The 14,314-nt window shown below is 38.1% G+C and overlaps 1 protein-coding gene across 1 annotated transcript; it reads right to left on the reverse strand.

The window, feature by feature from the left end:
• Nucleotides 1–1,199: 1,199 nt before the first annotated feature.
• Nucleotides 1,200–13,549, reverse strand: ube2q1 (ubiquitin-conjugating enzyme E2Q family member 1). Its single transcript, XM_026172919.1, has 13 exons — nt 12,808–13,549; nt 12,330–12,434; nt 10,316–10,438; nt 9,946–9,999; nt 8,637–8,777; nt 8,284–8,368; nt 7,693–7,753; nt 7,506–7,596; nt 7,043–7,101; nt 6,866–6,914; nt 6,617–6,712; nt 4,950–5,016; nt 1,200–4,428 (listed from the first exon to the last, which is right to left on the reverse strand). The coding sequence occupies exons 1-13, from the start codon at nt 12,964–12,966 to the stop codon at nt 4,397–4,399; spliced, it is 1,122 nt and encodes a 373-aa protein (XP_026028704.1). The 5' UTR covers nt 12,967–13,549; the 3' UTR covers nt 1,200–4,396.
• Between the last annotated feature and the right edge of the window lie 765 nt (nt 13,550–14,314).

Consider the following 14,314-nt stretch of genomic DNA (forward strand, 5'->3'; position numbering starts at 1 on the left):
GACTGAATTCCATCAATAGCAAACCTTTCACTGAAAGAAATGACCTCATTATTCATTCATTCATTCAACCTTGGAGGAAATGAGCTACAGAGACGGTAAGAACAGGAATGAGTTTTATAATGGAGCACTAACTGCGGACCAATGTTACAAGCCAATGTTGAATATCACAACTGACTTTGAAAGAAAAAAAAAAAAGCCTCAAGTTATAAGGGTGCTCCATTACCACCTAGTGGTGTTTTCTAGCACAAACAGAACCTGGAAGGCCAACTAACCATTTAACTAATTCTACTATTAAACCATTAGTTGAAACACTAAAGAGGATCAAATCTGTTTATCTCATTTACCCAGAACACCACCTGTTCAAGTAGTTTCCCTTTGGGAAGTTGCAATAAATTATTGCCATCCAAAGAAACTAAATCAAAAATTGGAACTTCCTCTACTCCCTGCAAGACTATCGAAGAAGAGAAAGTCTCCAATTTGATCCCATGCATCCACTTCCCTTAAGCTGTTACTGTTGCCTTCACACTAGATGCATCTATGGGTATGTGACACTGATGCAACCATACTGTCATCTGACTACACTGGTCAAGTTTAAATTACTTCAGACATACAGCAATGTAATCTGAACATTTCATCATAATTGTTGGTGCACCGTGCTAGTTCAGATACCCATCTGAGCAGGTCCTATTATTTATTATACTAAAAAAGGCATAGATTCTTAGATATAAGTTAAAAAACCAAAACCTTAAAATCATGTTTAAAGAGAAGCAGATGGACAGTTACTGAAGTCACTGCCACATTTCTTTTGGTCTTGTCAAGATACTAGGTGAGGAAGGCTAAGCAAAAGCTGACACCTGAATAATTAAGCAAACACCACCATCTACTGGAAAATGTAAGACATGCACTCAAACGCTAATAAAATTAAACTGCATGGACATCAGCACCTGCAAAAGTACAGTACAGTAATTATGCATGTGTGCAGCCAAAAAAGTTTTACACTTTAGTTTCAAAATCTGTTAATTACCGTTTAGGCTAGAGTAACATATTGTACTCCAACACCAGGTTTTCCAGTGTATATTCTACCTTTTGCCCTGGCAGCTGAAATAGCCTACATCTCCAATTCAACCCCAAGATGAATAAGTAGAGATCATCTTACTTCCATACTTCTAATCAACTTGTATAAATAAAGAAATAAAAAATTCATAAAATTCTTTATTCATAAACTTGATGCAAGTTTACAAATTACTTTACATGGTCAAAATCACCCTTGCAATGGAAAAAAAGAAAAAAGAAAAAGAAAAGAAATTAAACGAAAACAAAGCATGCCGACAGTGCATAACTTTATAACCCGGCCACCGCAGTTAATGAAGCAAGGTGAAGAACCCAGTTTCAGGCTAGTTCAGTCCTCCGATACGTTACTCGTCAAGCCAAGGTTTTGTTAGTCAGACATATGTTGGTGTAATAAAAGCTCTTATTTGGAGCACAACAGACTTGAGTACACCATTACCCCAAAAGGTCAAGTTAAAGATGCAGGATTATAATTGATCTGATGGCACACGAATCTGAACTGCGGCTTTTGTTGGGAACCCTGGCATCTTTGAAAAAGTAATCCAACCAGGTAGGATGTCTTGTAAGTCCATGAGTCTCATACTGTAGCTGACCTGGTTAATTAAACAGCACACAGGGAGAAACAATTCTGTGCACTGATGTAGTAGGAAAGCACAAGTACGCATGTGTTGAAAAACTGGATACATCTATTAAAAAAAACAAAAAACAAAAACCAAACAGCCAACCACTTGTCTTTGGTTGCTTAGGGGAAACGATCCACTGATAAATGGACATGCAAAATACAGCAATATCAAAGACACAGGGTAGATGTTTCCTTAACTCCTGATCAAGTGCTTTATAATCAAAAAACATCTCTTCTCCATTTTGTTAAATCATTCCAAACACTTGCCAAGTAAATATGAACCTCAGAATCCTATCTGCAATTTGACAATAAAACCTACAGGTAAAAAGGAGGCGTAGTTTTAAAACAGCCCAAAAAAAGGTTGCCAAATTCAATTTTTTTTCCTTTTTCATGACGATATTCTGAAGCAAGAGCTTGGAAAATCGAGTGTGCAGTATGTATTCCTGAGTTTGCTTCTCCAGATAATGCAGGGGTGGGCTCAAAAATATTACCGGAGTGAAGTGAATACCAATGCACATCATAACAGTTAACAACCATGCCAATAATCCATAGTCATGTTGAGATTGTTGTGGTGAGAACACCACAAGAGGGTGATTCTCACCATATCCTGCAAGCCTCAATACATGCCAGACGTGCTGAACACGAACAAGCTCTATGCTTTGTACCCATCTCACACTGTTGAGACTGAGGTCAGTATCACAGAGGAAATTCTAAATAAACTCAAATATGAGGAATGCCTGTATGAAATAGCATAACTAAGCTTTCTACGCTGGTCATCAGGACAACATACTGAAAACAATGCAAGTAACCACACAACAGAACACCCACAACAAACGTGTAACTGCATTAATTGGAATGCTCCACAGTTTCTGCATATTATTCACATTACATCAAAGCCTCAGCATGCTGAGGGGTACAGCAGCACTGAGAGTGGTCATGAATAGTAACCAGAGAGGTGGTAATGGGAAGAGATAGGTCTTTCCGGTGGCAAATCTGAACAAATATTTATCAAACCTGACCAAATATTCTGGAAATGGAACAGCCTCGAGTTGATCTTGCCAAGTGTGAAGCTAGAATGGTAAGGAAAGGTAAATGGAAAGGTATATGGTCAAGACTATTGCTGTGAATTTGTAGCTCTGACTGAACTTTAAAACAGCCATGAGGTCAAGGAAAAGTCAGCAGGTAAAAGGTCACTTTTTTCCTAGACTGCAAAATTGGAAAAGTTGTCAGGATGCAGACCAGTTACAATAACTAAGCAGGTAACTATACTGTTAAGGTCTTAAGACTAATTTTCAGCTCAACAAAACTCCACAAGACTGTCTTCACTGCATAGCCTTACTGAGGTTCGTCTGGTTTAAGTGATTAGATATGAATAGCCAAACCTTTGGCATGCCAGGAACAGCTGCATCTATGCCAATATTGTTAGGGTCATTGTAGTTAGAGGTGCCATCAAATAAGGGGAATGATTACTGTCACTGCTGTCAATAAAATAAGGATATATATATATATATTTATAAAAACAACAAAAACTGCAGTAGTCATAAGCTTACATAAGAACATGGTGAACTTTTGTTTCCTTCTGCAAGAGTGTCAATGAAGCAACTTTCTTACTCTAAATGGGTCTTGAGAAGTTGCAGTGCCCCTGCAGTTAATAGTCAAGAGTATATTGTAATACAGTCTCTGCCCAGCCAAAGACCCCGACAAGGTTACATTATAAACAATTAAATCCTTTTGCAGAAATACAAATGTACATGTTTACATGTGGAGTTAAAATCAACTACATTACAGTGTAATCCAATCCGAACATGCCTCTGCGTTGCCTGATGAGATTTTCTATGTTACCACTCAGGCACCACATCTCTCCTGCAGGAGGTGGTCCAGTGGCTGCTTGGGATGATAACAGTGATCTCCAAGCCCAGGAGGATGCTGTTCGTCATTATGGGCTGTGCCACTCAGACTGGAAAAGTCTCATCATCTTCTTCCTCAACTCAAGGTTTCAAGCTTTAAAAGACAGAGGTTTGAAAGCAAACTATCCCCAGAATCATGTTATTCCAGAGGAGGGGTCTTGGCATGAAAGATAATATATGAGCACAATATTACAGAGGCCATCCAAGGAGAGAAAAGGTGGGGGTCCTTCCAAACACTAGCATTTAAATGTCCTTCCCAGCTACCAGTGCATCATATTAGGGAATGTCACAAGCCATTCTCAGATCCAGTTTGTGACCAGAAAGGCCTTGTCTGGCAACTGGAACATCAGACTGCCACTGCTGGAGGATAAAGCCATGCCGCACCTTTCAATCCACAGCCAGCAAGTAACGTTGGCATGCTCAATGCCAAAACCAAAGGGTGAGAAAGCACATAATATTGAGTCTACCGATTTAATGGAGTATGGGACAAATGTTGAATGGAAAAAAATAATCTGATTGCATCAGACAACAGAAGTATAAAGGGAAGTAATATCTGAGGAGAGGACACTTTTTTCAATAGCTAATGAAATTGGATGTAAATTTCATGTAGAGGTGGGATGTCTTTGTGTTTGTGTGCTAGTTTTTGGGTTGTCAATTAATGGGAAATTTGGTATAGAGTTCCAAGTGTCATGTAGATAACAAAAATAGTTTGCAGGATAAAAACAATATTGGTCGCAAGGAAAAGGAAAAGAAAAATCTAAGACATATGGTCCCAGTTCAGGAAAGGCAACAGTCTGTATTAGCCGTCCTCCTTAGGGGGTGTGTACCAGCCTAGGAAAGGAAGATAAAGGAAGACGATGACTACAGGGTAAAGAAAAACAAAGTCAATAATAGCGAATGTCAAAATGATTGACCACATTACTTTCTACCTCACTGGCTTGCATCTGAATTTAGCAACATGTGTGGTGACTAGTGCAAGAACCAAAACCACCATGCGATTTTTTTTTCCAGTTGTTAGACTAAGGACATATAGTGCACATTAGGATCTGGCTTTGTATGTTTGTTTTTTTCCCCCAGCAGTCCTTTTCAATTGCATTCATTGCCATTAATCATATATACACTAAAGATGTTCAGTTCCTAAATTCTTTATTTTATTTAATCAGACAGGTTTTATTGTAGCAGAGTGACATGAATCAGAAGCAGACTACATTCAAATGTAGTCCATGTTAGGTATATATACACCACAGTTAATGATCCAATATCCCTCGGCTTTAATGGCTGAGAGGGTTTTGGTTTCAGTAAACAAGGTCTGCAATGTATTCTGTATGAAACTGGAGACAGAAAACACTCACCGTTCTTTTCATGGATCTGAACCAGGGATTTGTAGGACTGCTGTGCTCTGGCAAGATTGTACTGATTCTGCATTAAAAGATGAAAATGAAGCCAACTTTACCATAAGCACTGAGTTTAGGATAACATTGGAGAATAAACAAATAGCAACGACAGCTGTTTCCTACACGAAAAGGAGATTATTATCTAGCAAGCTCTAACATCAAGACCAAAACAGTGTGCAAGGTAGATGATAATGAAGACACTTTTTTGTCCTTCATACCAGACTGCATTCACAAACACCATCACCATTCAAGCTAGACTGCACCTGTAGTGCACCACACTTTACCTTCAGTACTAAAGTGTTAAGAATTCTGGGTTAATACATAATTTCCTTAGGGATTAATAAAGTATTCTGATTATGATAACAGAGATATTTTAAACTACAAATACAAAATCCAAACTGTTCCACTTCCATTAATTTGTCCATTTTTGGACAAATTGAAAATTTACAGGGAATAAAATGTGCAATAAAACCTTTATACAGTGCAAAACCTGTAGCAACAGTAAGATGATGTGTCCCTTTATTCTCAGACTCACTGAAGTCCTATTTACATTAATACCTACTCTGATCGACTCAGCATGGTTTGCCACAGTTTTCAATTAGGTCACAGTACCTGGTACCAGATACATTTTTAGTACCTGCTCAGATCGCTCGGGTTTCAAGTGATACAAGCAGGTACCAAAATGTGGCGTCTTCAGACTGCGTGCCACCGACTGGCTGGTCAGTAGCGCATTCGATGAGTCATAAGAGCGTCTCATTCACGTAAAAATGAAAACCGCCATTTTCGAAACCCAGCAACGAGGGATATGGCTACAAAAAACAACTTGCCTCAACATCCACCTTTTTTGTAGCGTTTGTGTCACATATTAATTAGATCACAGGATGCTCGGATAAGCTGCTATGACGACAACCACACAAGTTAGGTAGTACTGGATTATAGTGGAAAACCCGACGATCCGAGTTGAGTCGTGGCAATCCGTGGGGAGTTGATCCGAGTAGGTACTAATGGAAAGAGGGGCTTAAGTCATCAATTGTATATATTTTCACAAATGGGCTGGTGTGGTCCCTGTCTGACTCAATTTTACTTTCTTTTTGGTATCTTTTTTTTAACTATCCAACTTATAATAGACTAATCTAACATCAAACATGAAGACTGGCTTCATTTTAAGACTCTATATGTAGACTATACAAGCAAACCTGCAACATGTTTTACACAAATAGCCTTAAAAGTGGTGTACTGGAAAAACACAGATGAACTACACTCATTATCAGATCTGTTGTCATTAGGAAAGAATAAATTGCAATAACTGAAAACTATTGCAATGTCATGCCAAGAAAGATGAAAAGCTGTTTTGCTTCCTATCGGAGACAGCCTGTACTGTGCATCCCTACTCAGTCCAATTTGATAGGAATTAATAAACAAATCCAACATTCACTACCAAAACAAGAGGCTGTTGCACAGTATGACTGGCCATCACTTAGAACCATGTAACTGTGTGAAAGCCCCTGTCACTTTGGTTCACATAATTCACTATGTGAATCCACCATTATATCAGAGCTGAAAGTACAATAATGTACACACTTCTTCTTCTTCTTCTTCTTCTTAAATGAAGCTTCCTCACTTACTTTATTGGCTCCAAACTGCACTCTGGCTTTTCCTTTAACTAAAGTGGCATTGATCTGCATGATAACAGACTCAATGGAATAGGCACTGCTCCAACCCTGCAATCAGAAAACCAAATGTCAATAACAGCAGGTTTAAAAAATATATATATATTCAAAGAGTAGAAGGAAAAAAAAAACAAACATTGAAAAACAAACCAAGGCAATACCTAAATTTGCCGTCTGCATTTTATGAAACCATTCTAAAAATACCTGTTTAGTAAGAAGTTCCATGCACAGGGCACCTCCGCCAAGAACATAACTAAAGCACGGGAAAGGAAACAATAAGGCAGAATCACTTTTTAAATCTTACACTAATGCAGTCTCTGCTTGATAATGGCAACTTAAAAGGGAAGAAATTATAGAAGTGTACCAAGAAAATTAACTTACCCTCCAGAAAGCACAGGAGAAACTACCCGGACAAACGGTGGATCAAAAGGGAAATTATCCTGCAGAAGTAACCAGAAAAAAGGTTCATTTACTTCAAAAGATTCCTACATTGCATTTTACTTTGATCAGGGGCGACCGTGGCTCAGGGGGTTGGGAATCGCATCTGTAACCGGAAGGTCGCCGGTTCGATCCCTGGGCTCTCTGTCCTGGTCGTTGTGTCCCTGGGCAAGACACTTTACCCTACTGCCTACTGGTGTTGGCCAGAGGAGCCGATGGCGCGATATGGCAGCCTCGCTTCTGTCAGTCTGCCCCAGGGCAGCTGTGGCTACAACTGTAGCTGCCTCCACCAGTGTATGAATGTGAGAGTGAATGAATAGTGGTATTGTAAAGCGCTTTGGGTGCCTTGAAAAGCGCTGTATAAATCCAATTCATTATTTGTTAGCAAAACATCAGGTTTACTTACTTTATATGAGAAGTTTAGTAAAATGTAGTCCATTCCCTCCTTTTCCTTTAGCACTTGTAAGTCACTGTGTAAAGGGCTATCTGGATCCACCCTGTAGGTCATAAAAATCACAGTTTGCCTTTTTGCACATGTATATAATTTATTTTTATTATTTTAATTCATGACTCAATATCCTAAAGTTACTTACGTCCTCAGTTTGACGTGCCATTCATATAGGCTGTCATTAACAAGTTCAACTGAATAGATGCCTGCAAAAGAAATTGTTTAAAATTGAACCTTCAGATATCTGCAATTGCAAGGCCTAGTAGCAGACTCCCTAATAAACCCCTGTCCTTTTGATCAGCTCTCTTGAGAGTGGTGCGTAAGACACAGAGGCAAAGTATAAAATGCATTTTGTTTAATATGACCCACCGTCACATGCTGTCAGCCAATATTCTTATTCTATGGTGTGTTGCTATAGAAAGATTGTCAGTAAACAGTAAAGGGTGTAGATACCTACAGTACAATCACCACACCCACATGAGTGTTCATGTCCTGACCTCATTAGGACAAGACAGAAAGAGTAAGGTACCTCACAATGGTGAGAGTAAGCAATTGAGCACACTAAACATCTTCCCAAATACTTTCCTCTGACCATGTAAATGCCACGGCTCTCTATTGCAATGCCTAACGTTCAAAAATATTCCTCCATTACAAACAAATACAGGACCCATGATACATTTATGTGTGATTATTTTGCTGCTCAAAGGTTAAACAAATCATTGTGTACTGTTTATACCTGTCTTATAACTCTGAGACCTGTAGATCTCTCTTAGTTCCTTCATCAAACGGTCAGAGGCTTGCACTGAGCCAGACACAGCTCCCTGGAAAATATAAAACAACTATAAAAGACAAAGAATGCAGTCCTAGGGGTAAAGCTGCCATTTTTACTTAAGCTCTGCCAGTGTCAGAGACAAAGCTTTATCATATCAGACATCAATATTTATATCAGTACCCCACATTGAGGGCATCTTTTGTTATTCACTAATGCAATCACTAATGACAAACGGGGTATACCGAAATGCTGCATAGATTAATGAATTAGAAGCAAGGTGTGATAAATATTAACCGGCCTTTTTTCCTGAAACTTACATTCAAATGGTCCTGGCGCTGGTTCTTTCGGATCTTCTCCAAGATTGCCAAATTCTCCTTCTCAATCCCATCATCCTCAGATTTCTTCCCATCTACAGGCTCCTCCTCTTTCATTTCATAGTGGTCCAAATCCTCGATGTCCTGTTGGATCATACTTAATATTTCAAACATTTTAAATAACAACAGCATACACATATACAACAAAACAAAAAGCCCACGGTTAAGACATTTGCAGTGTGATAAGATGAGAAAAGTTATTAGTGTTTGATTTTATGATGATAGTCATACATGCATAACTTGTGGATATTTTCATCAAACATTTTTCAAATTATAATACATAAACAAAGGCCAAAAGTACTCCACATAAAATCCATACAAATTAAGGAGTCGAGGGGAAAAAATATAAACAAAGACAAAAAAAGTCAATTCACAAAGCATGACTTGGGCTTACTGGGTTTCACTTTAAATTTGACCCTGGGTAGCAACAGCATTACCGCATTCTTGGAAGAGACCTCCGTGCACAGATACCAAGACGATTAAAAGTATTTTATAACATCTAAATTCTGTCTTTTTGTTGATCAACATTAGTATGAAATATGACTTATTAGAAGCAACTAACTGTATCATACCCCACCCCTTCTCCTTGAAGCAATTTTAAAATCTTGTTCTATAAACTTAAACATACGGTCTGAAAACAGGTCATATATTTGCAACTTAATGTTTGCAAGAAGACTTTTGAATTCTGTTTTCACATTATCCCAGAAAGTTGCTTTCAGACCATTAAACACCACTGAGGTTCCAGCTAATTTTTTTAAAGAAATAAGACCTTAAAAAAATCTGATCTATTGGTTTCTCTCATTACTTAATGATAGAGCTGTACTACTGATAAATCTGTTAACTAACTAACTAACTGTATTTTTGCTGACTTTCCTTTTTTTATATTTACTAATATGTTAGCTCTTTTCTACTCTTACTGACCAAAGGAGCTTAAAATTCAAACATTCATACAGCATATATTACACTTTATACAGCATATATCACTCAGACTCACGCACAGCCCTGATTTGGCTGCAGAAGTTGTGTTGCCTTTAGCACTCATGCGTTTAACCTGTTCATATATTTTTAATCTTATAGTTTTTTCTTACTTTGGGAAAGAAAAAGAAAAAAATCAGCAGACCCTTTCATGTTGATAACTATGAGGAATGTAAAGGCAGATAAGGAACAGAGATTTGGGGTATGTTGAATTTGTTTCAAAGTACAGGCTCCAGAGTAATGCGTCAGGTTTTTTAGACTGAAGAGGATGACTTACTTCTCCCATTTCCTCCTCATCTTCTTCTTCAGATGTGACCTCCTCTGTTCCATGCTACACACACAAAAAACAACACAGACCATAAGGAGTTAATTAGTTTGCAAAATAATATTTTAAAAAACAGGAGAACACATTTTACTAAACATGGGAAGTGCCAATTCACTGACTTGAAGAAGAGCCTCACATGAATCACCAAGGGTGTTTATAATGTAGAGGGTCATTTCATAACTAACTATAAGTGGTTTTTGAGTGCAATATAAAACATCCCAATCTACATTAAGGTATTTTAGCAAGGCATATTCATTAGAAGTAATCTGAGAAGCTATTGTCCATTAGGCTGGATTTGACAACATCAAGTGGGTAGACTTGCCTTTCTGTCTTGTCCCACTGGGCCTGCAGGCAAGGGCTGGTCCAGCATCTCCACATCAGGATGTTGGGGAAGATTATACAGTCGACATAGGTCACAAATTAGTTTCTTCAACTGCTGTAAAAGCTTGAAAGGAAAAACAAAATAAAGAATTGGAGCAACTATACAAGTTTGCAAATAAGAATACAGAGCAAGGTCATATAGCAGAAACATTGACTTTCACATGTTTCTGGAAAAAAAAAGTTGCACACACTATGAGTATAGGAATCAGTTTTGGACAAATGACCCACATATAACTTTTAAAGCTAAGAATTAAACATAGAACATTAGCAGTGCTGCAAACAAATGTGGGAAGACTAGCATTGTATTTAGGCAAAAGGATGGATGACAATCTTTAAACAGGTGTATTATGCTGTTGTAAATTTAGTGCAGCTGAGAAACTGTACCACCAAAAACATCTGCGCTTAACAAAAAAAAAAAAAAGGTAACGGAGATCTTATCTATCAACAAAGACAAAGGTTTGTCTCACTCATGTGTCACACAGCTTCACAATGTTGTAATCCTTATATAGACCAAATTAAGTAGCAAACAAAAATAAATCCAACCAAAAAAAGCCCTCCTGTCCAAACACTAACACTTAAATACAACATATTTTTGTGCTACAAACACATGTAGAAAAAAAGAGCTTTAACCCCCCTCCCCCAAAAAAAGTACATAATGTACACCTCATACCAGGGATAAGAACCTACTTGAATATCTGACTACTTGTCAGATATTTTGACCTCTAAAGTTGTCCTGGTGATCTAATATGACTGGAACAAACAACAAACCTGCTCGTTGACATGCTTATCAAATTCCTTAAGTACACGCACACACTGATGCACGAAAGACTTTCAGATTTGAAAGCCTATGTAAAAAGGTGTGCATTTTGTAAACACAACACTAGTTAAAAAAAAAAGAAGAAAAAAAAGGTTAAATTAAAAAAAAAAAATTTTTAAAAAAAGGGAGGGAGGGAGGGAGACAAACACCAAAGCAGAAACTAAAGGAGCCAGTAGAAAAACAGAAAAACATCCATGGCGCACAACAGTGTGATACTACAGGTAAACGAATGAAATTAAAAAAAGAAATGAAGAGAGGCAAGTGATGAACAAGTGCATCATGGGACACCCCCAGCAGCTTGAGCTTATAGCAGCATACCTAGGGGATGGTTAAGGGTCACCTGATCCAGTTCGCACTATAAGCTTCATCAGGAATAGAGAATTTTAAGCCTACTCCTAAAAATGTATGCCTGCTTCCTAAATCTAAACAGAGAACTGCTTCCACAAGAGAGGAACCCGATAGCTGGAAGCCATACTTCCCATTCTATTAGGAACAACAAGAAAGTCTCCACTTTGAAGAATTTTGAATTAAATTATGAATTTAACAGGTAGGCAATTAAAAGACACTAATATGGAATAAATATGAGCCCCATGTTAGTCTTCTCGCTGTAGCATTTTGAATCTTTTTGGGAAGCATCCAGGTTAACAAATAATATGAAACTACAATATCTAGCCTAGAAGTATGAACAAAAAACTACATACAAGCTCATATTTAAGATATTACATTTTATCTCATATTTTAAAAGAAATGCACTCCATCCGTTCTTTGTTTATTGTACTAATCTGAATCCAGCTGTTGTAACATTATCTAGTGGTTTTAGACATGTAGGTCTAGCCTAAAAATATGCTCCTCTATACGCCTGCAGGTGCAGTTTGAATGACTAGGGGAAAAATAAGGAGTGACACTGAAGTTGGAGTTTGCTTATGCTAATAGTGTCTTGGATTAATCTAAAATGCATGTTGGAGCCATCTGTATTGTTGATAACTGCTTAAAAATATGGAAATATGTTTCGCCCTTTAAAGTGAGGCCAGCTTACATCATTATTTGGTTAAGGTTTTGAAGTTGTTAAAGTGATGAGCAGCTTTATTCCTAAAGTGTCCCATGTCACAAAGTGCACTAAGAATATAAGGATATCTACCAGAGTGCTGCCTTTTCTCACATCTTCCAATCTCTCCAAAACTTGAGCCAAGCTCGGGTCATCAGAGTCCACAAACCAAATTGGCGGTGTAGATGGATAAGATTCCTAGAAACAACAAAAAACACAACACAATGATACCAATGCGTTTAACACTTATTTACACGCGTTGCAGGATTTTTAACGCATTGAATTTTACAATTATATACGAAAATTTGAGTTGACGACATTAGCATTCTGGATGCATCGTGAGCTAAATGCTGGGATTGCCTAAAAACATTGCGTAATGTGAACTGCCTCAACAAATATCACACAACAAATAGCGAAATGACACTGATTATTTCAACTATGTAAAACCTGTCCCGCTTAGCGTCAGACTGTACGGTTGTGAAGGTAGCTTATTACCTGACTATCAAGTTAACTTTAGCTCGCTAGCTACCAACAAGGCAAAACCCCGGCATCTGAATTCTCGTCCACTTACCGTTATATTACAGTGAATAATTAATAGCTTTTCCCCAGTTACATTAAACTGGCAACTCAGTTCGTCAGGTTTCCAGTCAATTATCCTGAATCGTTCGTGGTTTGGATCAAAAATGGACTCCAAAAACTTCAGTTCGGCCTTCAGCCCCGACACCGACATCTTCCACGCATCTCCGGCTGGGCCGCTGGGGAGGGGGAGAAGTCGGGACTTAGCGTTCAGCTAGCTAAAGAAACAGCGTAAACTGTAGTAAAAGAAAATGACTATAAAAAGTGGCAAAGAGATGGCGGTCTGCCCCAGCGGATTTAGCTGGATACGCAGTGCCAGCTATAAGTCCCCTCCGGTCAAATTTCACCACAAACGGAGGTATTTGCTAATGAAGCAGCTAGTTAGCTCCTAGCTTTAGTCAACGCCTGAAAACAGCGCAGTGCTTGGCAAGCTGCTAGCGAACGAGTTAGCGAGCTAGTCCGTTGTTGTCTTTCCGTCTATTGTTGTTGTCTGCCTATGATAACAACATTTTAAGGCTCTCGCGGTGTTCTGAGACCGTCTCCTTACAGTCCCATCGTGGTGTTCTTTATTATTTACTTAATCGGAAATCAACTATACACTCTGTACGATCTGACCTAATATCCCGCTACAGGGGTAGTGTTTTTCATCCCGGTGCACAACTGTAGCTGGCCTCTTGTGGGGTTTAAAGATGGCGTTCCGCAACCTCCCCGCTCCTGCAGAATACCAGCATTCAGTGCGTCTTTAATTTATTTTCGGTGTGAGAAAATAAAGGTAAGTTCATGATAATAATGTCATTTAGTCAGGCATTTATTTGAGGACAAAACGTTCACTCTGATGTTCATTTCTTTGCAAGTAAAGCTAATTAATTTCCTAATTTTACATATTTTATACAGAGTAAAATTCCATGCACAGAACTTAGAATTTAGTTATTTCTAGTGCTTTGAGCATAATTGCTCAAAAAACACAGTGTTGTACAAGTGTGGGTGTGCAATAATGATTAATGTTGTCTTACAGGGGGTCACATGTTGTTCTTGTTATGTTTCATAGGGGAGCAGTGCCACCCTGTGCCACCCTTTAGACATGCCCCTGGCCAGGGGATGATATCAGCACAGATAAAATGAGGCTTATCTATTTATTTATTTTAAACAGCTAGTAATTGATGTCTGATAAAGCAGTAAGTTATCATTTATGAGGTGAATCCATTTGTTAATATTATATGATGAGTTCTGGCTAGCCTTGAATATGAGCAACCAAACAATTTAACGAAAACATTTTTTAAATATATCTTCCAAAAGCTAATTATTTATTTGAATTTTCAGTAGCAAGCATGTCAATCTGAACTAAAATGGTCATTAGAGTGTAATACCATGTTTTGATAATATTGACTTGCTGCTTTATTTAAAGTAAAGCAATTGGCCACATTTAGCCTAAGCAAAATATCTGTGTGTGTCTATGTATATAAATCAATGTTTAATTAAAAAATGTGCAGATAAAGCTTCAT

This window comes from Astatotilapia calliptera, chromosome 1 (genome assembly GCF_900246225.1).
Source record: "Astatotilapia calliptera chromosome 1, fAstCal1.2, whole genome shotgun sequence".
NCBI classification, from domain to species: domain Eukaryota; kingdom Metazoa; phylum Chordata; class Actinopteri; order Cichliformes; family Cichlidae; genus Astatotilapia; species Astatotilapia calliptera.

What these genes read in the sequence shown, in the direction of transcription:
- ube2q1 (XM_026172919.1), bottom strand. Translation starts at nt 12,966, where the DNA reads ATGTCGGTGTCGGGGCTGAAGGCCGAACTGAAGTTTTTGGAGTCCATT. An exon ending in TTATTCACTGTAATATAACG is followed by an intron (nt 12,435 to 12,807) that starts GTAAGTGGACGA and finishes TGTTGTTTCTAG; the next exon opens with GAATCTTATCCATCTACACC. An exon ending in TCAGATCCATGAAAAGAACG is followed by an intron (nt 4,429 to 4,949) that starts GTGAGTGTTTTC and finishes TTCCTTTCCTAG; the next exon opens with GCTGGTACACACCCCCTAAG.